The sequence below is a fragment of the Poecilia reticulata genome, chromosome 20 (assembly GCF_904066995.2).
Source record: "Poecilia reticulata chromosome 20, P_reticulata-male-v2, whole genome shotgun sequence".
NCBI classification, from domain to species: domain Eukaryota; kingdom Metazoa; phylum Chordata; class Actinopteri; order Cyprinodontiformes; family Poeciliidae; genus Poecilia; species Poecilia reticulata.
Window position 1 is genome coordinate 22,080,861 of NC_088849.1, and position 27,181 is coordinate 22,108,041.

At 38.4% G+C, this 27,181-nt stretch overlaps 1 protein-coding gene across 2 annotated transcripts in view; it reads left to right on the top strand.

Moving 5' to 3' along the window:
* Positions 1–27,181, top strand: part of cnksr2a (connector enhancer of kinase suppressor of Ras 2a) — an 81,939-nt gene that overhangs the window by 26,887 nt on the left and 27,871 nt on the right. For both annotated transcript variants that reach the window (XM_008396461.3, XM_017301866.2), the window contains exons 4-21: positions 4–91; positions 501–542; positions 3,188–3,307; positions 4,722–4,781; positions 4,977–5,045; positions 7,192–7,338; positions 8,747–8,859; positions 8,946–9,100; positions 10,466–10,555; positions 12,657–12,871; positions 16,494–16,545; positions 19,800–19,975; positions 21,463–21,536; positions 21,645–21,716; positions 21,961–22,028; positions 24,356–24,453; positions 25,305–25,523; positions 26,621–26,762. In XM_008396461.3, the coding sequence (XP_008394683.2) occupies positions 4–91; positions 501–542; positions 3,188–3,307; positions 4,722–4,781; positions 4,977–5,045; positions 7,192–7,338; positions 8,747–8,859; positions 8,946–9,100; positions 10,466–10,555; positions 12,657–12,871; positions 16,494–16,545; positions 19,800–19,975; positions 21,463–21,536; positions 21,645–21,716; positions 21,961–22,028; positions 24,356–24,453; positions 25,305–25,523; positions 26,621–26,762 (2,000 nt within the window). The remainder of the gene's footprint in view (positions 1–3; positions 92–500; positions 543–3,187; positions 3,308–4,721; positions 4,782–4,976; positions 5,046–7,191; positions 7,339–8,746; positions 8,860–8,945; positions 9,101–10,465; positions 10,556–12,656; positions 12,872–16,493; positions 16,546–19,799; positions 19,976–21,462; positions 21,537–21,644; positions 21,717–21,960; positions 22,029–24,355; positions 24,454–25,304; positions 25,524–26,620; positions 26,763–27,181) is intronic.

The following is a 27,181-nucleotide window of genomic DNA, read 5'->3' on the forward strand; positions in this document are numbered from 1 at the left end:
CAGGTCTCCCTTTGCTGCTGTGGCAGACTACTCAGTTACCCGAAATAATGTCATTCAGCTCTGCCTGGAGCTCACCACCATTGTACAGCAGGTGTGTGGAAGCGTTTGTGTGCTCGTTTTGAAGGCTGATAGCTTTTATTCTGCTGTGCTTGAAGCGCGAGGCTGAGGGGAGCTGCCGTGGGTTGACATATCCCCCTAAGTGCGCTGTATGCATGTGCGTGGGTGGGTGTGATGCAGCAGTCTGCATCCTTAAGCGAGACTCGATTCTTTGCTGTTTACATCCTTCTCAGCCTGTCTTTTATGTGACTGATGTGGGTATAAATAAAAGCTGAATGCATGTCTGTTTGTGTGGGTGTTTGTTGTATCTGTGGTGGTGTATAGTATCCAGGTGGCTGGGCTGCGGCAATGTGAGGCCCAGGAAGCATGCAGAGATACTTTAGCAGCATGTGCAACACAAAATGTTCTTGTTGCTACATTAAATTTCTCTCCGTTTCCCTCAGGACTGTACGGTGTTTGAGACAGAGAACAAAATCCTCCATGTGGTGAGTTTGTCTTTAGCCAGATGCTTTATAAAGCACAAACCTAAACCGGCTTCAATCAGAGTTGGATAGTAACTAGTTACATTTACTCAATTACATTTACTTGAGTAACTTTTTTGCAAATATGTCTATTCTTATTTGAATAAAATGTGTGGATTTTCCACCCACTGAAATGAAAATATGTCCGTTTAGGAGTATTTTTACTTTTACTTGAGTAATTTTATTACAATGTATCGCTACTCTTGAGAAAAATGTCTGGATTTTCCACCCACTGAAATGAAAAACAAACATGTCGCCAGACACAGACCTGCAGTTTGTGTTAAAGTTTCATAAGTTTTTTTATTAAAAGAAACTGATTTGGAAAAATTTTCTTTTGCCTGATTTTGTTATTTTGTCATTTTTGTGCTTAAAATACCAAAACTTCCACTTGACTTTATATTTTGGTCTGTCTGATGATGTCATTTTTCAATATTATATGATGGATAATTTGATCAGTTCCTCAGAATTGAGTTGACGTTTTACCAAATACTTTTTACTCTTGAGTAAAAGTTTTGGATACTTTACTCACATCTCGTTTTAATTGTGTTTTTCAGTGTCTGGAGATGAACAACATTTGTGTTTTTTTGGTAAATTTTTAGGTGGTTTGCACATCTTCATTGCAAAAACACAAAATATTTATTTTTGTAAGAACTGGAAGAACAGAAAACGAGACAATATTTAAGTAAGATTTAATATTTAAGTGAGATGATGGACAATAAAACTATCATTAGAGAGAAAAGCTTGTTGTTTCCTGCATTACTAACAAAAACACAAATAAATACTTTTAGCTAAACTGCAAAAACATAAGTAATACCGAGTATATTTGGTCTACTTTCCAGTGCAAATATCTTATTACACTTTTAAAAAAGGTAAAATTAGCTTTCAAGTAACTCTTCAGCACAAAATAAGAGACTCTTATCAAGTATTTTTGGTCCAGTTTGTAGTGAAATATTTTTAATACACTATAAATCATACAAAGCTAACTTACAAGTAACTTTTCAGAAGGATATAGAGGCTTATTTTAAACCAATAATTAATTTAATATTGATGAAAAAGTTCTAGTTCTACTGACAGATTATTTCATTTTGACATTTTTCCTTTAAGTGAAATAATCAGAATGTATTATCTTTTCATCAATATTAAAAAATTGATGCCGAATTCTTGCTGAAAAGTTACTTTTGTAAAATAGTTTCTTACTGAGGTGTTTGCACTAAAAACAAAACCAGAAATATTTGGTAAGATTTTGTCATTGCAGCTTTAACAACGTGGAAAACTGGAAGTTTTCCTCTCTTTATTAAAATGCTGTCTATGTTTCCACTGGAAATATTACTTTATTGTGAGCAACGTATAAGAAAATCTCTCATTTTTTTCTGTTCTTCTTCCCTTTGCTGCTTTCTCTAAGAGTCAAGCTCCTACAAATAAGTATCTGCCTCAAATCGCACCAATTAGCAAATATTTTGATGTCAACATGTTGGGCTCCAGCTTTGATCGTCTCCTTTCTGCATTTATCACCCAGAAAGCAGCTCTTTTATGTTTGTTGGCTCATAAATGTTACACTACAAGCAGGATTTACAAAAATGTAAGAGATTTTTTGTTTCGTTTGAAGAATGGATGTAGGATGTAGTAATGAGGAGTCAGCAGCCGGAGTGATGAAGGAGAAATCTCATGTTTGAGTCAAACCAGTGGGAACTACTGAACATCACAGGTCCGATTCTTTGCTGGGAAACTTTGTTCTTTCCTGATGTTCAGTCTATGGACACTAGCAACTTTTAGATGAACTTTTCAGAACCAGAAACTAAAAAAACAAACATGTCTCTTTGATTTATCTAGGTTAGACCTGTGAATGAAGGTTGATGTGGTATTTATATCCATTAAACGTCCAGGCTTAAATGTCAGCTGAAACTTGATTTATCTTTCTCACATCAGATGTCCTGACTTGCCATCTTCTCTTCAGATTATCTCCATCACTGACTAATTGAGTGAATTCATGTTTGAGCCCATTAAATCCACGCAGGTCTTTACTTATTGGGACAAACCGACATGTCAGCTGTGAGGACGATTCCAGAACCAGAACCGGGACGAAGCCAAAACTCTTTTGAGATTCTGGGATATTTTCAGAGAAATGATGAGTTCAACTTGTCGCACTACTAAGTTTGGAAATGATAAGTGCAGGAGGGGAAATGTCTAATAGGTAGCAGGGATTTTCCTGTCGACGTGGCAGAAAAACTTTTCTAGACAAAGTTTAGTGACTTCTGCTGTGGCTGATCCAAAAATAGAGTCAGCAGTTTCTATTCAGACCTCTCTGTTATGGAAAACACGACTAAATCTGCCAAGAAAAAAAGGAAAAGCATAATTAAATTCACCTCCGTTGTATCTGGAGGGGATTCGGTTATTGTGGTTTACTGAACTGCTGAATTGATAAATAAAAATAAACCTGCATGTTATAGTTGAGTTTAATCTGATCTTTACAGCAGAAAATTGATTTTTTTATTTGGTCTGTGACGGAAACAGTTGAGTTTTTCTCATGTTTTTATCACAGTAATGTCATGTTTAGTCAGTAAATCTTCAGTTTTTTATTTATTTTGCTGTTTTCTTTCTCTGGTCTGCAGTGTAAGACTCTGTCTGAAGTGTGTGAGCACATCGTGTGCGTTTCGTCGGACCCACTGGTCTCCCAGTCTGCCCACCTTGAACTGGTTCACCTCACCAACACTAAGCCATCCGAAGGCCTGGTACTGCTCTACACCGACTTTATATCTGTTTTTTATCATAAAAACAACAAATATTCAATATTGTATCACTCTTAGGTCAAAATAAGAGCGACATGACAAACAGATTTCTTCTATTTTTGCTTTTTTTTAATATAATTAAATGTTTCAATTAATTAAACACATTTAAATGTTGGATAAAAGTAAAATAAATAAAAACAAAAAGTAGTTTTCAAATGATGATTTCATCCATTAAGAGAAGAAAGCCATCAAAACCAACTTATTTCTGGAAATATAATAAAAAAAATGAATTAATAGAGCCTGTGTGCTTCAAAATCAAGATACTTAAATGGAATAAATAAAATTATTCTTCATGAGAAAGTTTTTAGTTAGATGCTTTTTGAAGTCTAAAATATTTAGACTTAAAATATTTTAGAACAAAAATAAGAGTTTTCTTCTTCAACCTTTGCTGTATTTTGTGAAATATAATGGATGGGTGTGTCAAAGTCTGTGAATGAAAACTCAACAGATGTTTGTGGCGTGAGATAAAAATAAAATGCCAATAAAAATTATTTGTTTTACTTAATATTTTTCCTCTTAAGAATTTATAAACTTTCCAAAAGTCTCATCTTAAAGAAATTAGAAAAAGTGCTGCAGGGCCAAACCTCTCAAAATGAGGTCACAATCAATACAAGGGCCACAAACGGCCCCTGGGCCGCACTTTGGACACCCCTGCTCTATGCCAGTGTTTCTCAAACTGTGGTCCGCATGGGCCCCCTAGTGGTCCACAAGGTACTGCATGTAACCGTTTATTTACCGTGTCGTTAGCTCAAAGTGTGACTACAGCGAGCTTAGCAAAAGATTGTGTTTAAAAATAATAATAAATAAATGACTTAAAACCAAGACACTAAAAATAAAAACTGAAGGAGTTGTACTTTTGTTTTTCAACACTATTATGATAAACAGCATTCCACACAAATGCAGTTCTGAGTCTGCGACTCTGCTGAATGCGACATGACCTGCTGCGCCCCGCGCTGTCTAACTGCATCTGAACGCCTAAAATAAAGTTATTTATGTTGGACTACCTACTTTTGGAAAGAAGATGTTTGTTTTTTTCCAACCCAATGCAATAATATTTACTTTATTATGTTTCTAAATTACAAGTAGCCTTAAAATGTTATCAAAACTTTTTTGATTCCCATGTGTTTTCCATCATTGGAACTCAAAATGCCCTCAGTAGACTTCGTCCTGGTTTTATTGTGGCCAGTTACTTCTACAAAACAGCACCACCTTCACATTCAAAGGAGATTTCATCTGAGTGTTTATTAAATAGAGTAAGTGAACCTGAAAAAGTTTGAGAAACACTGGGCTAGACCGCAGAGAAAGTCGTGTCTGCTACTTTAAGAAACTGAACATTTTTGTTTCTTGTCTCCATCAGGGGATGTACATCAAGTCCACTTATGACGGTCTGCATGTGATCACAGGAACCACCGAAGGGGTGAGAGGATTTTCTCTAAAAATCGATCATTGAATCTGCTTTCAACAGCAGCTTGTCTTTTTCAATAAGGATGACAACATGGCCGCCTGGTGATATTGATTCTTTAAGTGGGGTTTGCTGTGAAACTTCCCAAAAAGTGTCAGACAGGAATCAATACTCAGATGGGTTATTAATCTCTGCTTTGTGTGCGTTTAGTCTCCAGCTGACCGCTGCAAGAAGATCCACGCAGGAGATGAAGTGATTCAAGTCAACCACCAGACCGTGGTACGTTTGAAATCAGACGTTTTCCGTAAAGAGCAAAAGAAAAGTGGAGGAAAACGATGAAACTGCAGGAAACGATGAAATGTTTTCCTTTCTTCTGGGTTCTGTTGGCTGTGAAATGAATCCATGAAAGCTGATTCCATCTAGATGTTACCTGCTGAGCTTCACAGCAGTAATGGTGGCTCGTTAAGAGGCAGAAACGAACAACGGACCCTGAACTCACCACATGCACTGTGAAACATGGAGGCGGAGGCATCATGCTGTGGGGAGAGTTTTCTTTAACAGCGACAGGAAAACTGACCAGAACTGATGAGAGGAACATCCAACTGTTGGAACATCCAACCATCCATCCATCCGAACATCCATCCGAACATCCATCCATCCATCCATCCATCCATCCATCCATCCATCCATCCATCCATCCATCCATCCATCCATCCATCCATCCATCCATCCATCCATCCATCCATCCATCCATCCATCCATCCATCCATAACTTGTCTTAGTCTGTATAAATTTATATTTATAGTAAAATAATAAGAACAGAGATAAACTCTGAAAATGTTGAGAAATCGTTAATATGAAAATCTCACACAACACTAAAAAAACTCGGTTAAAAGTAAAATGCACAGATCTGCACAGTTTCAGTGGCAAAACAGGAGACAAACCCGTCGCCAATGAATAAAATCCCAGTAAATAAAACCCCAGTAAATAAAACCCAGTAATCGTGTTCTTGCTGCCGTATTGGAGCCGGTCTGCTCTGAAAACAACCGTCGGTCTTTGATCACGAGCAGATCTCAGGCCAGCGCGGTACGCTCAGGTACGCCGAGGCTGCGAGCGCCGCATCCCGGTGGGCAGCTTCGTGTTTGTTTACAGTTTGTTTTCGTTCGCAGATCTGCTGGAGGCGAGCAGTGTAGGCGTGGCTTTTTGCACATAGTTGGTAAAAATGAAGAAAAAAAAGAAAGATGGATGATAAGACGCTTTGGTTTTGGAAATGAGGGCAGGTTACATCACATGAAGCCTCTATAGATAGTTATGCTGCCTCGCCGCCTACTTGTTTCGCTCACGATGTGGACCGGAGTCAAACTTCAGCCTGCATGTAAATGAGGGAGAATTTTATTTTCCTACACCACGTGTCAAACACGAGGCTCGAGGGCCAAATCTGGCCCGCTGTACCTTTTTATGTGGCCCTCTAGATCCCAGAGGTATACATAAATAAAACCTTCAAGACTTGTCTGCTGAAATGCTACGTTATTAATCAAATCAAAGTGGTTGATTACATCAGTCAATGAATCCAGTTTTACTACGATTGTGTAAATTCACACAAAATCAACAAATCACATCATTTTTTTGTGCTAGTGAATAATTGTGAGTTCATTGAAATTTTTTCCAGAAAATCTTTTGAAAATATTGGTTTTAAGTGATGCCCACTCCCACCTGCAGGTGGCAGTATATTTTGCTAACACTTCTGCCTCTGCTCTTAGTTGATGCCATGTTCTAGTCGGTGATCGATTATTTGTGAGTAATAAAAAGTCACATATACCTTCAAATATAAATGAACATTTTTTAAATTATTGGTATGTTGGCATTTTTAAATTACCAATTTATTGCAAAAAATTACAAAATAGAACCGTCAAGGTAACAGTTGGGTGCTTAAATATTATTTTATTAATCAAATTAAAGTGTTTTTTATTTTAGTGAAGAAGTAAACTACACTGCCACCTGCAGGTGGGAGTTGGCATCACTTACTTGTTTTTGGTCATTTTTCTGGAAAATTTTCAATAAACTCACAATTATGCATTAAAAATGACCCGATTTGTTGATTTTGCGTAAATTTTCACGATCGTAGTAAAACTGAAAGTATTGACTAATATAATTGGCAGTAAAGAGATAAAAACCACTTTGATTTGATTAATAAAATTATATTTAACCACACAACTGTTTCCTTGAAGGTTTTATTTATGCTTATCTCTGGAGTCTAGAGGGCTACATAAGGAGCTACAGCGAGCCAGATTCGGTCCCCGGGCCTCGTGTTTGACACATGTACTGTATCGATACCTTCTAACCGGCCCTTTAAGAACATCACTGATCTTTTATTGTGGTCCAAAGCGAGTCTCCCTGCCTCACATTGTTCCTCGTTGCTCCACAGGTGGGCTGGCAGTTGCGTAACCTGGTCGGCTCGCTGCGGGCCGATAAAGGCGTCGTGTCCCTGACCCTGAAGAAGCGTCCGCAGAGCACGCTCAGCTCCGCCCCTGCACTGCTGAAGAACATGCGCTGGAAACCCCTGGCTCTGCAGGTGGGACTGCCTCTACCTTTTATAGACTTTATTAAAGCGCCTCGCTGGCCCACATCGATTCCCCGCAGCATTTTTCCTCCCGCTCAGCCGCAGCCAAAGCGTGTAATTAGGTCACGGAGCTGTGGCTCAGCACGGGGTTTGCTAGCCGGGCCGAAAGCAGTGAATGGGAAGGGAAAACTAATGGCTTTCCACCCACATTCTCGGAGCTGAGGCTGAAATTTCCACCGCTAATTATCTCTAATTAGCGACAAACGGGAGGAAACAAGAAGGAAAAGTGTTTGTGCATCAAAAATTGACTTTCTTTTTGTGTTTTGGTCCACTAGAGCAGAAATTATTACCCGATACACTATTTTTAAAGTTATGCTTCAAAGAAAAGCCACTAATTTAACATAGGAAAATCCTGTTAAAGCTTCAGTATGTAACTTTCATAAAATATATGTTTTTACGTATTTGATAAAACTATATTCATGTTGTGACAGGATAATATGAGACAGATAGTCTGTGAAAATATTGATCTCCTCCATCTCCTCTCTGAGCTGCTACTGCCATCTGAAGAAATGCACCAAAAACACCCAATCAGAGCCAGGAGGCGGGCCTTAGCGCTGTCAATTACCCTAAAAAAATAAAACTAATCTTGTACATGTTCGACTGCAGACCTGTTTAGAGTCTCCTACCAGAAATAAAGCGGATCAGTTTTACGTTTCTCGGCCAGTAGCACATTGAGCAGCAACTTTAGATTGATTGACAGCGCTAAGGCCCGCCTCCTGACTCTGATTGGTTGTTTTTCATCTGTTCACAGATTACATGTTTCATTTTACATAGTCACAATATGATGACAGTTTTAGCAAATACGTAACAAATAATTTTTTATAAAATCTTACACTTAATCTTTGAGTTCCTGGGATATAAGTATGATGCGCGTTGTTACCTGGTTACTCTTCAAAACGGGAAAAACATCATGACTTTAAAGTACAACACAAAAATCACAAAACTTCATCTTGAACTCTGGAAGTTCAGAGTCTTCTGGTTGTTTCCAATTGTGTTTGACTATTTTTAAGTAAAGTTATTATTTTATGGCTTTTATGTTGTTTTTATTTATTCCCTATGCCTTTTATATTTATATGTAGTACAATTTAAATGAACTTAGCTTATATTCTTACACTCATGAAGAACTATGACAGAGGATCTGTGATGCTGTGGGTCTCAGTTCAGCTCATTTTAATCGATCAATCAATCAGACTTTATTTGTTTTGCACATTTCAGCAACAAGTCAGTTCAAAGAGTTCACATTACGTAATTAAAACACAAAAATCAACAAATGAAACGTTACATTTAAAGCAGAATCTGATGGACTTTTCCAAGAAAAAACTGTAAATTGTGTGTTTTTTTCTTTAAATTTTAAATCCAGCCGACCAGAAGCCCAGGCAGCGGCTCCGGCACGCCGTCAGGCACACCCACCAAAAGCTCCGCCCTCCAGGATCTCTACATCCCGCCTCCCCCCGCCGAGCCCTACACCCCCAGGTACTTCCTCTGCATCCCTGAAGGCCGTACCGTTTCCTTCGTCGTTCAAACTTCCTCTGATGAGCGTCTGCCTCTGGTTGCCGTAGAGACGAGACAGGAACCCTGTCTGGAGACGAAGCGTCTCGTAGCCATGGTGGCGTCAGCGCTGCCAAGCGCTCTGAATCACCAAACTCCTTCCTGGATCAAGAGTCTCACCGGCGAGAAGAGGAGGAGCCGGTGTACTGCACCACGCCCACATACGGTGCGCAGGTTCTGCCCAGAACATGTCACTGCGAGTTAAACCTCATTCTGTACAGTTGAACCGTTTATAGAAACTACTGTCAGGGTAATGAGAGAGAAAAACACCAGCTTTTATCTAACCTTAAATAAAGCAGTTTCCGATTTCTTTACTTTTTCTGTAAATGCACAAAGGGGATCTGATATGCAAAGTTCACATTTTGCTCGTTTTTGTGCTTTTGGGTTTCTACTTCTTCTAAAAACAGACAAAGCTCTTAACAAAAACACATAGTTGTTTTTTGGAAATAAGTTTATGTTTTGGATGTCTGGAAAATGAGCCGTTTCAGCTGATTTTACCGCTATACAATGGCTGCTGGAAATGACAAGTGGTTTGTTTTTGACTTACCGTCTTGAAAACACTTGCTTCATTCTTGTTGGTTGTGCGGGAGGCACGACTTCTGCTTTTCTAAGCTGTATGGCTGTATAATTTCTCATCTGTTTGCAGCCATTTTGATACGAGAGTCTAAACGCTGAGTTTAGGAGCGTGGCCAGCGGCAGAGTGTTTGGATTTAAGTAATCCAGTTAATCTGCTCATTATGAAACGATGTTTTAGCTAAACTTCTATTATCTGAGAATGACTTTGATCAAAAAATGTAATGAACATGTTTTGTATCCTAACCTGTTCAAGGAAGCATAATAGGTCACCATTATTATGTAAAATAACTTTATATAATGCTATTCCCTTATCAAAAACATACCTGGAGAGTTGCTTTTATGTGTTTGAGAAATCCTTTAATCCCCATGACAACCATTCAGCGGTTCAAAACGCCAGGTTGGACGTAGCCCCGCCTTCGACCTGCAGCTCCTCCTTGGAGCTGCAGATTTCAGTCTTCAGAGTTTCTGTCTGTCAGAAACAGCTCCTCCATTCAGCTCCTTCAGACTAGCCAAAAGCAATTAGCGAACATCTGTTGGAACTGCACATCTGCTGAGCTCATTATAGGAGCTACTTCTCAGTGAAACGCTGGTAAAATGTTGTTAAAGGGATAACAGTCATATTGTGGTGACTTCCTAAAGGCTTCAGAAAGAGTTCTTAAAGAGACAGAGGCCTAATTTCAAGGTGTTAAATTGCAAAGTCAAATTTCCTTTAAGTCATATTTGATATGTGTAGCATTTTTATAACAGCGGAAGTTAATGTAGTTACTTGATTGTGCTAAAAATGACACTATATGCCCCTTTAAAATGTTTCTTCTAGCCAAATTCATACAAATTGCACAAATATGTACTGACATATTTTCTTAAAATGAACTCCCAACACTTCAGGACCAAACCTTCTGAATAAACAGGCAGTTCCCAGAGTGAGTAATGAGGATTTTGTTTTATTCTAATGTAGGCAGGCTGAGGCCCATCTCGATGCCTGTGGAGTGCAACTGGGTGGGCGACTACGAAGACCCAGCCAAGCTGAACAGAGAAGCCCGCAGAGGTGAGTCCAGAGGAGCCGGCTGGATATCAGCTAAACGGTCCCATCTGTACAAATTATGACAGCGATCAGCGAGCGTGAGGATCTGCGAGCCTCTTCTCTAATTCCCCCTGTCATTAGCATCACAGAGGAACCAAAGAAAACCTGCTGAGGAGCAAAGGAGGTAAAGAGATACGAGCACAAAGGCGGAGGAAATGAAAGGCAGCCGTGGAAGAAGAAAAAAAAAGAATAGAAGGAACAGAGGGATGAGAACAGACAAAAAAAGGGAGTAAAAGAAAGAGATCGTTCTCTCTGACCTCCACCTGAATCACTCACACAGTTTCCATGGCGACGCTGACAGCTTCTCACTTTCCTCTGGCCGCTGCTTAGCAACCAGGGAAGGACAGGAGGGAGGAAACTGCAGAGGGAAACCTGAGTTTGGGGAGAAGGTGGGAAGAAGTTTGGAAGATGGATGAGCTGTAGTGATAATAAACTACACAGCTGTGATTTTATACAACTCAGGTCGACTAAACTCAGGATTTGGTTTCAATAATCTCACTTAAAGCAAAGCAACGTAAAAAAAAACACTGGATGAAAATTTTGAATCATTTCCCTTTTACAAATTGTTTGTGGAGATGTTTTGATTGTAAATGAATAAAATGTATTAAACGTGTTTATAGGTTAGCATACGTGGTACAATTAGGAAATGGCACAGTGCATTCTGGGTAAATACAACCAAAACAAACATAATAAATTGCGTAGATATAATTTGGATAGAGTAGAAATTGCGACATTAGTAAAAATTACATGTATAAATATTTAATTTGATCTAATTTTTAGATATGTACAAAAAAAAAAAAAAAAATATATATATATATATATATATATATATATATATATATATATATATATATTTTTTAGATTTGTGACATTTTCACATCTTTAAAATAAATACATTTACATAAAAAATACAAAAATAATTTCAGAGTTTAAAAAAAATCCTGGAATCACTAAAATCAGATGCTTGTCTCTTTGTTTACATTTTGTGTAGAATTAAGTTGAGCTCAGTGTCAAAAACGAGCAACATGTTGTTTCCTTCTGTGATTCTTGATGCAGCGCCCCCACAGGTGAGGAGGGGAACAGGTTTTTCAGAATGGAAGGTTAATTTGAAACATTACAGTGTGAAAATTTAACAAATGTTGCCATTTTTTTCCCCAACCGAACCGAATCAACTGGACTACCAGAAACACTCTTAATTAGATCCAGTTATGTTTCACATTTATGTTTTTAATAAATTATGTGTAAGTTGTATTTATTTATCTAATACAATTAATTTTTTCTTTACAAAATCCAATCATTTGTAAACAATACAATTCTGACCAATTCATCATTGTTTTCTAAAACCAGAATCAAATCTTTTGGAGGAAAATTAGTGATATTAGTGTTTGTTGCAGCAAAATTCATCTTTACTTTCTGTAAAGTCTTTTCAAATTAACTGGTTTGTCTCCAGTTTTGCTGCTTTTCTTGCTGCATTCGCCACTAAAACAAAAGACACTGTTAATAAAAAAAGGGTTTAAATGAAGCATTTTGGGATTAATGTCAGTCTTATCAACGGAGGCGGCCTGGAGAGGATTTGTGGCTTTTTGTTTGTACTGTAGCTGCTGACTGCTGCCTTTCTCCTACCTGTTTACAACTTCACTGCATCGCCAAAGCTGAGATAACACTGAAGTGACAGATAACGGTCCAGGAGTTTGATTTACAAAGCCGCTGGAAAATTTCCCTGTTTTGTTGGGTTTGATTTTTACTCCGACTGAACGAGACAAACATCTGAGTTCCTGCTTAGATTTGATCCCAGTGAAAGCTTAATAATGTAATTTGACACCCAATTAACCAGGATTGATGCTCTGATTAAAGGTTAAGATTTGAATAATGAATTCTTTCTGGACTATTTTTAAATTTTATATATTGTTGGATTAATGTAGATAAATAATATATTCAACCCTGATGAAAACACTGAAAATTATAGAAGCTGCAGATAAATTTAAAGTTTTGATGTTTTCCGTTTTGTAGATAAATTTAAGGTTTGATGTTTTTTATTTAAGGTTTGATGTTTTCTGTTTTGCAGATGCCTCGTTGTTGCGTTACGTGGGACTGTCCACTGCGGACGAGCGGACCGTCTCGGAGGACTACTCCTCCCACACGGCGCGTCCAAATAAAAGGTCCAATGACACGGCCAAGCGTGCCAAGAGGCGGAGCCACCACAGCCAAAGCCCCTCCCACTATCTGCTTCAGACCAATCAGAGGGAATCGCCTCCCAGAGACCAAACCTCTATGTATCATGTAAGTTTTTAAACTTATTTACTACAAATCTTTGTCTTTTTTGGTGTCTCTCTTCAGTTACTTGTTGTTTGCGTTTTTACTATTTGTTACTGATTTTGGCTAGAGTCAAAATCAGTAACAAATAGTAAAAACGCATGCATCCACATGCAAACTGGCTTTCATTTACCTTCCATTACGCAAATTTATTTTCAAAATATGAAAACGGCTCCAGAAGGAGAAGGTGCTGCCATTAGCTTTTGACCTTTAGCTTAAGCGCACTTGAGTTATGCAGCAGGATGATGATCTTTAAGCACAGACAAAAAGTCTAGACTTTGATTTAGCTCCAGTGTTTGACTTCCACCACCTGATGTAAACAATATTTTTCCAGTAAATCAGAGATATGCAGTTCATTGTGTCCTGACTGGTCATAGATGGAACTCCACACACTTTGGACCAAAACTTCCCACTCCTAGAACTTCTCCTTCTAAGTCATTTTACTAAGCGAACAGCCGGTCTCCAAGCAACTGAGCTTTGACCCCGACAGGAAAGAGCTGCAGTGAAGTGTGATTCTGGCTCGTTATTGCCCTCCTGTCACATCCATGACATCTGGTCCGTCTGAGCCGGTCCAGACTGGCGGGTTTGGCCGGCAGTGACCTTACTCGTCTTGTCAGAATCTCTTTGAAAATGAAAAACAGCTGCATGTTTTGCACCCAGGTTGTGCTTCCATTGCAGCAGCTATGTGTGTGCGTGTGTGTGCGTGTGTGTGCGTGTGTGTGCGTGCGTGCGTGTGTGTGTGGTGCTCTGATGACAGATGGCGTGTCGGTGGGAGTGGGAGGACCCTTGTCATCTGTCCCACTGAGCCTGTGGCTCTGAGTGGCTGAGGTCCGGCCCCTGAGATGTGTAATACCGTGACATCAGAGCTGGTCTGTTGCCCCATCTGATCCGTCGAGAGATTCAATCTAAACATGATGGATTAGAAACAGGATTATGAGGATTCACAAACCTCAAATTAGCACACTTGGTATTCAGAGACATTCCTCTGCCAAATTAAGTCACAAATACAAGATGCATACCTTTTACACAATAAGTATAACGTATTTATGTTTGATCACCGGAGCATCTGTGAGTTGGCTTATGAATACTAAACAGAAGGACTCACAGGGAGACCCGTTTAGTCCTCTTTGATCAATCTTCAGTTTGGTAGCCTGGAAAGTCCGGTTCATTTGGGGAGGTGTGAATGCGCAATCAAAAAGTGAAGGCTAGTCCACCTGAAAACCTCGGTCTCAATTTGGTTGAAGTGAACTCTGGTGCAGTTCGAATGCGTATGTGAACGCTAAGCGGAGACCGCTCCAAAAGCAGGAAACAGACTATAGCACAGGGCATTCTGGGTAAATGGAACCAAAACAAACGTGGGAGTCTAAAGCTAGCTGGAGAAACGACTCGTGGATTTTTACCAAAACTTGAAGAGAAATCCCACAACCGCTGAAATCTAACGCCACTCCATTTTTGGAGGAAGTTGTGCTTGGTTTCTTCTTCTGAGGTTTTTGTGTCATTACCTTCGGTGGTTCTTGGTGCAGCGCCTCCACAGGCGAGGAGGAGAACAAGATTTCTTTAAAGAGTTTTTATTGTTTGACACAGTGCAGTAAATCGAACTGCAGCAGCTGAAAATGTAACAATTGTTGCTACTTTGGTCCCCAATCAAGCCGAGTCTACCGGACTATCAGGTGTGAAAATACTCCTAATTTCAAGTTAATTTAGATCTCTGTGACAGCCTCACATAATACGAGTATTTTCCAGGTGTGGAGTCGTGTAGAAAAATAAAATATGGAGTATCCATTAAGAACAGACTTTACTTCCTGCTTCATTATCTATCCATCTGTTCACTCATTTACGGTCTAGAAAGCCTGTTTTTAACAATTATATTTACTGCATGTAAGCAAGGAAGTCTGTAAAGCTGTAAATAGACAAACTCTTGGAAATCCCTGTAAAAAATCCTTGAAAAGTTTTATTCTGAGTTTTGCTCTTCAAAGGTTCACATTAGTAAACACATATGCAAAACAGCCATCTGCAGCCTCACCGGTGCAGCTTTCAGGAAGCAAACTGGCTTTCATTTACTTTCTCGGAGATCTTAGAGCAACAGCCACAGATCTAAGTTAGTAAAATATACATTTTAAGTAACTCTGGCTTAATGTACCAATCACTATGCCAGTCGTTTCATAAGTTTTGAGCTCTTGTTCTCTTTATCCAGTCTTTCATAGCAGACCTCCACAGAGGTTGTACCGTATTTAAGTATTTTAAATTTCACAAATCCACCAGTCTCATAAATTATTGAAACCTTTCTGAAAATAAGAAAGGAAGAAAAACTGAAGCTTCAAAACAAGAAAGGAGAAGACTCTTGTACTTTAAGACTTAGTTTACTTAAAATCCATTAAATTAATGATACTTCAGTTAAAATGTAAAGGTGATTACTAAAATCTGTGATCAGATTTCATTTTGATCAATACCTATTTCCTAGCAGTTAGCTAAACAGAAGACAGAAATTAAATGATTGACAACACAATATTGATTAATTGACACCAACAAACAATTAATCTGTCAAACATGGAGGTTAAAAAGGCCGTTATCTAAACTTACAAATTATCTGGAGCTTGTTGGGCTGGTATCGCACACCTCTAGTGAAAAGTATACTTAGTGCTGGATCATAAATCAGTAAGAATAATATCAGTAACAATAATATGTAATGCGATAGACACGTGATCAATATCAGGAATATTCAATAATTTCACTGAGCTCAGATCCAGAGCCGCACAGAATTCTGGGAGACGTAGGCAGAAGAAAGACTTTAGCCTCTCCATCTTTTACAGCCAGCCAGTTGGTGGATCGACTAACTCACTCATTCCTTGGTCACCTAGCAACCCACTCGTTCTTTGGTTGCCTAGCAACAACCTGTTGAGTAACTGGTGCAGCAGCAGTTTAAGGTTTTGCCTCAAAGCTACTTAAAAAGAGTTAAAACTGTGGCTGAAACAGGAAAGCTGGCGCCACCAGTTTGGTTTAAAACAAAAAACTAATCGGTAATTATTATTTACGTTTGTCCAGCTCTAAATATACTCTAGTTGGATTAGTGTGACATTCACAGTGTGGGTGTGTTTCTTTTCTGTGATGTCAGCTTCGTATTCCCTCACGATGTAAAGGCTGGAAACAGAAGAATACCAGTTTAATGTCTCTGTTACTCCAGCTCGCTGTCCCTCTGCTGCCACATTAGAGAATAACTGATACCAGTTCTTCCTCATCAACGGTCAGCTGTTCTTTATTTATAAACTCCCTGCGGCTCTGTTTGTTTCACACTTCCTCCATCACCTGGATGTGCCATCGCTCCACCTAAGCGTCACCTCCAGCCCTCCGTTCTATGTTTAGACGTGTGAAAGCAGCCCGCTCTGACTCCTCCACCCCTGACTGAATGCGTCTGTGTGAGAGATGCGATGGTTTCCTTTGTGTCTGTTTGTCTCCAGCCTCCTCTCCTTGTGTCCTGCTGCCTCTAAGATCTGCTGTCATCTTTTATATCCCAGGATTCACTGCAGCAAACAAAGGCCACTGATCCGTCCTGACAGCATGCTCTGTCTCCGTCTCCCTCTTCTTTCCTCAGACATACCAGCAGTCGACCTCTTTGCAGACAAAGAACAGGAAGAAGAATAAAGGTAAGCAGGGCTGGCACCAGGTCGGCTTCAGACGACCAGCCGTTTCTGCACAGGAATCATTTCAATGTGGATCATAACTCACTTTTACCATCTTCAGTTGGAAGAAGTGCAAAGCTTTCTCAATCCAGTTTATTAGTTTTGCACATTTCAGTTCAAAGGTCATAAAAACACAAAGTCAACAATTGAAACATTACATTTTGTCCAGTGCCATCGTTACACATCAGGATGTTGATTAATGTTTCAAAATCAAGTTATCTAAACCGGTTAGTTGTTTAGATTTAAAGGGACTCAGTGTTTCGGTCGTTTTGCAGTTTTCTGGAAGTTTGTTCCAGATTTGTGGTGCATAGAAGCTGAATGCTGCTTCTCCTCATTTGGTTCTGTTTTGGGTTTGAGATGCACACTTCACATCAAAACAACTTCATCGCTGTATTAGTTATTAGGGGTGCACTAAATTATCTGCGCTAATTTTCTTAATTTTGGGAGATTGGTCGATACTCGCACGTGAAGCCGATCTTATCCACTTTGGCAAAGGTAAAAGAATTACCCAACATCCTCTTCTGTCCAAAAATCACACAGCGTAGAGTTTTTAGTTAGGCCTGTCAAGAGAGATAATCTTATGGGACAATAAACTGTCCAATAATATTGGGGTTTGGAGACAGTTTTCAAGTAATATGTTGATTATGGCATAATAATGAAAAATAAACAGTAAATAAAATGGAAGTAAAAGAAAAAGCACAAACAAAACAATAAATGAAATGGATTGTTGTCTCTGTCAACTAAATTGCCTTTCAAAATCAGTTTATGTTAATTTATTATGTGATTAATTGATTTATAGATTTATTAATTATTGCAACAGGTAGAGTTTAATCTCTAAAAGTGTAAATTTTGTGCCTGTAAGTTGAAACTTTCAGGGTAAAATGAACCAAAATGTGATTTTTGGCAACATGAGGTTTGGATCTGCATCCTCAATCTGGGAATTAAACCAGAATCAGGTCCAGTTCTGGTTTTGGATCTGATCTGTTCCCCATCTAGATTTGTTAAAAATGTAGCATTTTCATTTTTATTTTAACAAATGGTGCTTATTTTACAGCTTTAAATTAATTTCTTACAAGGAATATCTAATTATGAGAGCTTTCTGAACAGCACTCAAAAAGACTCTCTTAATTATTCCTGTCAGTTTTATTCAGTTTTTAAAGTAATTGTTGAGATTTTTCCATTTATTTCTAATATTCACTCTGACATAAGTGCCTTTGCCTCTATGACAAACTTTCCACGCTGTCACGGATCAACATGCTGTGAGATTTTAATTTTTTTGCACAGTCCGATCGCTTGTTCTGCCATCTGCTGCTGTGAGAAGCTCTGAAAGCTTTGGCTCCATCTGCACACGGCTCTGTTTGTTTACAGCAATTAAACCAACGTTTCCAAAAGAATCTGATGCTAATAATTACAGCTTTAAATAGCTAATTTATCAGTATATTAGTAATTAGTAAAACTGTGTTGGTTTTGTCACAAATGGGTCATTTTGTGACCAAACGGATGGCGGCATTAGTTGGTGGCCTGAGGCGGCTGCACAGGAATGAGGACGATCGTTGTTGGAGCGTTTTCAGATATATTACCCTCTTGTGGCAGGAATATAAATGATTCATTATCTCTAAGCTGAAAACCTTTCCACACTGCGTGCAAGAATGTTTCGGGGTTTTTTTGTGTCAACACTTTCATGTAGAGTTGTTTCGTTTAGAAAAAGCTGCGAGGGAAGAAAATTGACTCCTGGATCCTGGTTCTCGTTAAAAAGACATTTCATGCAGAGCAGCAGGAGTTTCTTTGCCGGCCTCACCTGAAACCATGTTGCTCCATTTATCCTTAATAAGGAGTTTACTGCTGCGTCACCTTTAAGCCGGAAAGAAAAGAACCGCTTTTATTAAGCACACGCTGTGTATTATAAGCCTGGCGGGCCACCAGGCTTTACTTGTGCCCCCACCAGGCTAAGCATCACTTATTTTTTAAGTCTTTTTAAAATGTTTTCATTTTTTAAGGCTTTATTGTTGGTGTTCAGGTGTTAATCTTCCAATCTTTCAAAAACACATAATTATCAAGTGATATTTTCAAATTTCCTGTCAACTTTAAACATTTTTTAACTCAAAAACACGATGAACCTCTGGATGAACGACTTCTCTAACATCCAACTCCAGGTTTAGCAGGTTTTCTGGGGGAAACCTTGAACACACAGCGTTCTGGAAAACGCTCAGAGCTCAGGAAGTGCGGCCTATATGCTATTCAAGGAAAATATTCTAGAGAATAAGCCTTCTTAACAATTCTCCTTCTCTTCTTGTCGCTTGCATCCAGCCATCCCTCAGTAAATCATGATTGCTCTGCAATCATGTAGCATTTTTCATGACCCTTTGATTTTTCTCACCTTCCCTTTTCTGCTTCTTCCATTTAGAGTAATAAATTAACAGTAATGTCTCAAAGATGCTTTTCTACTTTGCCTCAGGCATTCGCGTGTTCTCATTTAAATTCTTCATGTTTTGGCTACAAATTCAAATACATTTAAAAATAAATTTCTATCCCAAAGGGAAATAATTACATGGTTTTGTTTTGTCAAAGAGTCGATGTGGATGGTGATGCTGTGGCTAACATGCTAACGGCTAAATCAGGATGTCTGCGCATCCGTAAAAAGTCTTAAAGTCACGTATCTAAAATTAAGTACTTAAAATGTTTTAAATTAAATTTTTAAAGCTGTAAGTTGGCCTTAAATATGTTAAACACAGGTCTTAAATTTTCCTTGTCAGACTATTTATTCTCTTAAGCTTATTTTTTTTTCTGCTAGACTTTTCTGTCAGACAAAAGTTTGAGTCTCACTCAGATTGACTTTAGACCAGAGGCGAAAGTGAAACTCACTTTCATTTTGGGCAATTTCAAAACATCTGAATCTACTTAAAGGGCCGGTTGTGCCAGAATCTGTTGATAAAACTAACTTAACCATTAAAATATCAATAAGTAACAGTTTGTTTCAGCATTCAATAAGTGTTTCTTAACATGAAGCATTGAACATCTTTTCACACTGATCAGTCCCTCCAGGATTTTGTGATTGTTTTTATGGTCTCCCTTTAGAACTTCACATACGGCCACGTTGGTGTTCTGTACTACAACCAGCTGCAGAGGAATATTCTGCACGTCTGTTTCCAGAGTTCTTTCTTCCAGGTTTGGTTTTATCGTCGCTCTGTTCTTAAACGTCGCTCCGTTTGCGTTTCCAGGACGAGGTCTGACCTCGCTGAGTCGGAGGCGCGTTTCCTGCAAAGCGCTGGGCAGAGGAGACTGCGAGGGCTGGCTGTGGAGAAAGAGGGACGCCAAGGGTTACTTCTCTCAGAAATGGAAGAAGTACTGGTTTGTGCTGAAAGACAACTGCTTGTACTGGTACATCAATGAGGAGGTGCGTCGTTTGTTTCTCTGCTTCTAACTGAAATGGTTCAAAAACAACCATATTGTAATTTAAAAAGTTACCATCGTAATAAATCTGTGTGGACTTCAATAAAAATAATTTTGGTAACTCTACCTAATCGAAAACAATAAAAGTTTTAGTCTGTTTTAATGTGAACATGTATTGCTTTTAAATCTTTCCTTTTCCCATTTAAATTATTCAGTTGTGATCTTTATAAACTGCAATGCTTTGGTCTGAATTCCTCGTTATCAAACTCGTTTTGGTGCTGTGTCTTTAAATGCAAATGAGGCACTTCCGGCTCCGCCCCCTCCAGTTCACAGAGCGTTCCTCCACACCGTTCAGCCATTTTTTTTTTTACTTGATAGTAGAGATATGAAGTTTATCTAGTGGCATAGAAACGTCACTGAATGCATTTAGGTCATTTGTTCCCCAACACAAAAATGGTAAAAACAATGGCAAGTTATTTATGTAATTCAAATATTGAAGACACACTTTGTGCTAGTTAAAAGCTAGCATACAATGCTAACATAACCAGAAGTTATGATGCTAATGCTATCAAAACAATGGACTGCATGTCATATCGACACACATGAATTGTGTGAAATCAATCAGATTTGTCCCTGAAGTGTTTCGTTCAAAGACGACTTTCCTCTCTAATGTGGGAACAATTCCAATAAAAATAAAGTTTAACTAGAGACTTAGAAGAAGTTCTGATGCTGGTTCTGTTTGATGTGCTATAATGGAGACCAACAACAGAATATTTTGACTTATCCACTTGTATCTTGAGCATCCATAAAGTCGCTGTGAGAAACGGAAATGGTGGATTTGTGTCTATGACCTTGTTTAGCAGTTCCAGCAAATAATGTGAAGTAGTTGTTCAGAAAACGTGACGGGGAATAGAGAAACCTGAACAGATTGAAAAATACGACCCAAACAGAATATAAAGACATCTACCCAGCACCGGCAGAGACTAAATTAAAGCTTTATTCTCTCCTAGAGACTCCAAGTTCACGACAAAATATATTTAAGGATAAAAAAAAGAAGTGGATTTTGTATTATATGTCCCATTTAATGTCTTTTTATAAAGTGTATCTAGATATCTGGCAAAGCAGCAGAGCATTAGACTGTAGCTTTTATTGAATAAAACTGTGCTAGACAACAGTTTAAGGTTTTTTGGACTTCTTGGCAAAAGTTTCAAGCTCCACAGGACCTAAAAGTATAAATTTAAATATATAATATTAATTACCTCAGCAGAAACACACGTCTCTTCATATCTGCAGCCTCCATGCGGGTCGACTTTTGTAAATGGTTCCAGCAGCAGTTCAGTTTGTGGCCATTAATCACTTCTTTTTTTTAACACAGGAGGTTGAGAAAATCACAATAACATCTGTAAACTAAGCTGTAATTTTTAATTAATAATGTCCTTCTGCTTTAATTTTAGCTCGTTTTGTGAGTTTTTCTTCCTTTTGTCGTGTCAGGACGAGAAGGCGGAGGGTTTCGTCAGTCTTCCCGAGTTTAAGATTGACCGTGCCAGTGAATGTCGAAAGAAGTAGTAAGTGCCTGGTTTATTGCATATTTATGTTATTTTCCGTATGTGGAGCCCGTTGCTCTGGAACGCGTGAATGTGTGTGGGCAAAAATAGCTCTCTGTGTCTCTCTAGTGCTTTCAAAGCGTGCCACCCCAAGGTCAAGAGCTTCTACTTTGCAGCAGATGGAGTGGACGACATGAACAGGTAACGGCTGCAAGCGCTAAACATGCAGGAAGGTCGCAGGGAGGTGTTGCAGCTGAGTGACGAAATTAAAATGCAACTCACAGTTTGGCTCCAAGAAAGCAGAAAACAAGAGATTCTGCAACAAAATAAAACCCAAGAAAAGAGTAAAAGCAGCTACTCTTGACTTAATGTTTATGATGATTGATGTAGCATAAAAACCCTTTGTTTAAATAAGTGAGTTTTATTACTTCCTCCTGTTTGATAGATGGCTGAGTCGCCTCAACATGGCAGCTGTGGGCTATGCGGAGCGGGAGAGGATGCGGCAGGAGCAGGGTGAGACTTCCCTCCAACAACACCGCTGCTACTATTGCACCGGCGTTGCTGCATGAGCAAATCATTGCCGTAAGAGTCCCCTGTGGACCAAAAGTGAGCCTGCCACTCGTTTCTTTTTATAGCCTCCACTCCCAGTCATGAATCTCTCTCGCCTGGAGACCTCTTCCTGGCTTATCGACACGCTTAATTGGGTTTTATCAAACAGTTATATCAGATTGCAGAATATTCACTGCAAAAACACAAAATCTTACCAAGTATTTTTGGTCTAGCTTCCAGTACACTTATGTTAGTAAATTTAAAAATAAGACAAAACTAACTTACTAGTTACTTTATAGCAAGATATAGGAGCTTGTTTCAAGTAAATAATTCCTTAAAATTGGAAAAGCAGTACTGGTTCCATTGGGAGATTATTTCATTTATAACAAGACTGGTATTTTTTGCCGTTACAAATAATCTGCCAGTGGAACAAGTAAGGAAATATTTACTTAAAACAAGTCATAACTTTTACAGAAAAGTTACTTGTAAGTTAGTTTTGTCTATTTCAAGTGTACTAGCAGTCTTGGTAAGATTTTGTGTTTTTGCTGAGTCGTTGACTTTTGCATTAAAGGGCTTCAGAGTTCAATTAATGTTTTGAGTTTGTTTTGTGACTATAAAGTTTATGAAGCCCCATCTACGAGATAGAGTTAAGGTTAAAATGTGAAATTCTGGTTATGTTTTCATATATTAGCAATAAGTTAAACTATCTGAATGGATGGATGGCTTTATCAATACAAAGTTTGGGTTTTGGATAACGCGAACATTTCTAATGAACTTCCTGAGTTAAGGGTGTTTTCACATCTGATAGTCCGGTAGACTTGGTTAGATTGGTGATTCATTTTCTTTTTCACTGCACTGTGTCAAATAGACCAAACTCTTTCAAAAACCTGTTTCCCTCCTCGCCTCTGGTGGCGCTGCACCAAGAACCACTTAAGAAAACCTCTGAAGAAGAAATGAAAGCAACTTCCTTCTTCGTGGAACGTAAACAAAAATGGAGCAGCATCAGATTTTAGCGGTTGAAGGATTTCTCTTTTGTCATTTCCTGAGTCATTTCCACTGTTTTGTGTGTTTGATTTGGTTGTATTTACCCAGAATGCCTTGCACTTTAGTTTGTTTCCTGCTTTTGTAGAGGTTTCTGGTCCACTAGGCGTTCACATGTGCATTCAAACCGCGTCAGAGTTCACTTTAATCAAACTGAGACGTAGGTTTGTAGGTGGACTGGATTGTAGGTTCACTGTTTTGGTCCGCATCAGAGTTCGCTTACACGTAGGACTGTCACGATAACAAATTTTGCTGGACGATTAATTCTCTAAAAAATTATTGCGATAAATGATAATATTGTTTCAAGACCTTTTGACACTGATTTAATGGAAATGACTAATAATGCATGTGATTTCCTGATAGATACACTTTATTTTCAAAAGAACACATAACACTGGAACTGATGAACTAAATAAACAAAACAACCAAAAATAAAATGTATTCTGTCTCCATTAACAAAAATCGTACTTGAATAAAAACTAAACAACATAAAGCCAAAGTGGAAATAAATACTGCATTCAACCAAAAGAGAGCAGACTATGAAGTCTGTATACTATATTGCCCTTCAGTAATCACTAGATTTAATTAGAGAAGATGAGCACATCCCACTACCTGATGCAAAAGTTCACGGTTTTTTGCCCCTATTTTCCTCTTAAGACAATCTTAGATCGTTGGCTTATCTAAGATTCTTGCTGGTGATTTCGTAACCGATCATCCTGTAGTGTGTGGTGGGTTATGGTAGATCGTAGTGGCCGCTCCGATCTAAATCGGGTTTTCCCCGACTGGGAGCTTAACGCTGAATGTGACAGGTAGCCAATCAGAAAGCGCGGATTCTCCTCTGTGCTTTCTGAGGGGAAATTACGGAGGGGATCTACGATTTCGCATCTACAAGAATAATGTATAGTTGCGCCACTGGAAGAGACGATAAAGCCGATAATTAAAATGAGGTCGATAGGTTTAATTTATCGTGCGATTTATTGATTTATTGATTTATCGTTTATCGCGACAGGCCTAGTTACACGTCCACACCTGCTCAAGCGAACCGAACTTTCTAGGCAAATGAAATCCACTTGTAAAGATATTTATCATGTTTGTCTCCATGTGGATGAAGCTCAAAGTGTTGGGCTAAAAGAAAAGACAAGCAGGGATAGTTCCCTTCATGCTGAATGTTTCTGCATCAATAACTAGTTAATGAAGAATCAGAAGGTATATTGAGCTTCTGATCTGAAATGTTCCCATGATTCCTGCAGACTATTGGAGCGAAAGTGAACATGAGGACGACACCACGTCCAGCCCGAAACAGGACAGCCCCCCACCTCCATATGATACCTACCCACGGCCTCCATCGGTGAGTCAACGCAGACGTCAGAGCGCCGAGGCGCTTCGTTCAAACACAGCAAAATCCTAACTTGAATAGTGATGTTATATTTTTTAGCTACAACATGAAACGATTGCTCTTGATCAGGGATGTCCAAAGTGCGGCCCGGGACCCGTTTGTGGCTCCTTGGATTTATTTTTTTGGTTTTTGTTTTGTGCCCCCCCCCCTCTCCCCCTCCCCACTGCAGTTCAAGAATAATAACAATTGTGTTTATTAACATTTTAAATTGTAATAATCTGCAGAATTTTTATTGATAATTTTCTTACAAGTGAAAAATTTAAGCATTACACAAAATATTTGTTTTCTTACAACCAAACATTTATAGTAAATAGATCCACTCATATCCAGAGACTTTTACTGAAAAGCCGACTTTACTGCAGCTAAATGAGCTTTTATTTAATTTATTAAACTTGGCTAAAGATAGAAAGCATATTGAAAGAAAGTTACCCAAATCTTGTTCTGCTAGCTGAGAATAAATGAATTTAATCATGTATAAAATAGTTTGAAAACCAGATATTCATCTAAAATGAATAACATCTCTTTTCTACAAGAAATAAAAATTATTTGGTTGATTATTTTTTTCTTCTTCTTTTCTTGGCCGGCGAACACATTTGACTGCGCTGACAAAAAGTTTGGACATCTCTGCTCTAGTTTTTGAATAATTTATTTTTGTCCTAAACTATAGCTCTTATTTTGTTGGTAAATATCTCATTTAGTTATTAACATTTTTGCCCTTTAGTTTTCCTTCTTGCTCTAAAGTTTGCAGTGATGGTTGAATTATAGCTCAGATGCTTCAGCTGGGATTTTCCACTCTCTCTCAGATGAGCGCTTACCTGGAAGGCCGAACCACCCGCCTGTCTTCCACGGAGACGTCTCGCTCTCGATCTTCTCAGGAGGACTTCCTGTGCAGCGAGCCCCCGGTGACAGCTGCGGAGCCGCAGTACCACCCAGGCCCTCTAGGGGGAGGCACCACACACAGCGGGAGAAAGCCACTGGGCAGCAGCAGCAGCGACGTGCCGTACAGATGTGACCCTGTGGAGGTGATTGAGCAGATATTAACCACAAACTTCATTTTTTAAATAGGAAAAACATTGTTTAAAAAATATATCTAACTATTTTAATAGAACAGAAGAATAGAAATATCCTCTATTGTCCAGAAATCAGAAAAGTTCTGTTCAACTACGGAAGAGTGACAGACGATAACAGCAAATAGACTCACACAAAGAATAGAAAATAAAAACAGAGTACAGAATTAAAATTACAGAGCAAGTGAAAAATTTCAAAATAAATATCGTATAATTATAAAACAAATACTCCAGTCCAGAGGAACAGACTCAACTATATGTATAAAATTTGCTCTTTGGGCATTAAGACAGACTTAACAATTAGTAACAATTTTACAGTTTTACGGATACAAGCAAGCATGTAAACACTTGTTTGGTTTGAGTTTGTATTTTATTTATATATTATTTATATGTTAAGATAAAACTATATTTTAAAATTACTCTGACTTTTCCTTTACCAGATTAGTTGCTTTATTTAAAGCTCTTTAATTGAAGTGTTTGTTTTTGATGAGTTTTTAGTGTTTATTAAATTTAGCAAAAACTGCAAATTATTTATTTACCAGGTTCTTCTTTTTCAGTTTTTCCCATATAAAACTGTGACATTTTGGCAACCACACTTTTCTTTCAGTAAGTTTTTTTTGTAGGCAGATGACGCGGAGGTCTTTACTGCTAACGTTTAACCTCAATTTAATTTGAAAAGCAAGTAGATATGATCTTGTGGAGGAGATTGTAACAAATATTAATGATAATTTTGTTTTTCAAATTAGGAAAACAAGCTTGAGGTATTATGTGATTATTTTTATTCAAGGATTTTAAAAAAAATGTATCGTCATACCAGCTTTACTTGTTTGTGGTTCTAAATTTGGACTAAATTGTCTTATTTAAAGCGCTTTAATGAATATGTCCCTGTTGAGTTCATTTTAAACTGAAAGTAATTTATCAAGGTTTTGCTTCTTTTGTCATTTTGGTAGCTACACTTTTCTTTCTGTTCTTTTTTTCTACATTTTTCAAGCTGTTTTTCATGGAGTTCTGTACTGGTAACATTTCACCCTAATTCCGTTTGAAACATGCAGTACCGCTCCAGTCCGGCGGGGGGCAGCAGTGAGACAGGGTCCCCGGGCCGTTCGTCGTCCTCGCAGAGGCGGTCGTGGCAGGACCTGATAGAGACGCCGCTGACTGAAGCTGGACTGCACTACCTGCAAACTGGACCACTGGGTAACTTTTTACCAATTTCATCACATTAATTTTAAAATTATCTATATTTTTAAAATTCAGGATTATTATTTACGCATTTTATTTTATTTCTATTTTTGTTTTTCACCACTCGGCTACTGTCTAATTCAGATCCATTTATATGGATAAAAAAACGTAAACCAACAAATCTTATTTTAAAACAGTGCAGGCATGTAATCAGGCACAGATTTAGCTTATTTAGTACAGATTATTATGTAATATAGTTGAATTCTGTTGTTTTATCCAGCTAGCTTTTCTAAAATAAGCGAGTTCAAACTCGCTTATTTTAGAAAGTAAAACTTGTTGAAACTATATTTGCTTAAGAAAACCACCATCCGGCTTTTCGTGCAGAAAATTATGTGACTATTTATTACAGTTAATTAAAAATCCAACCATTTTAG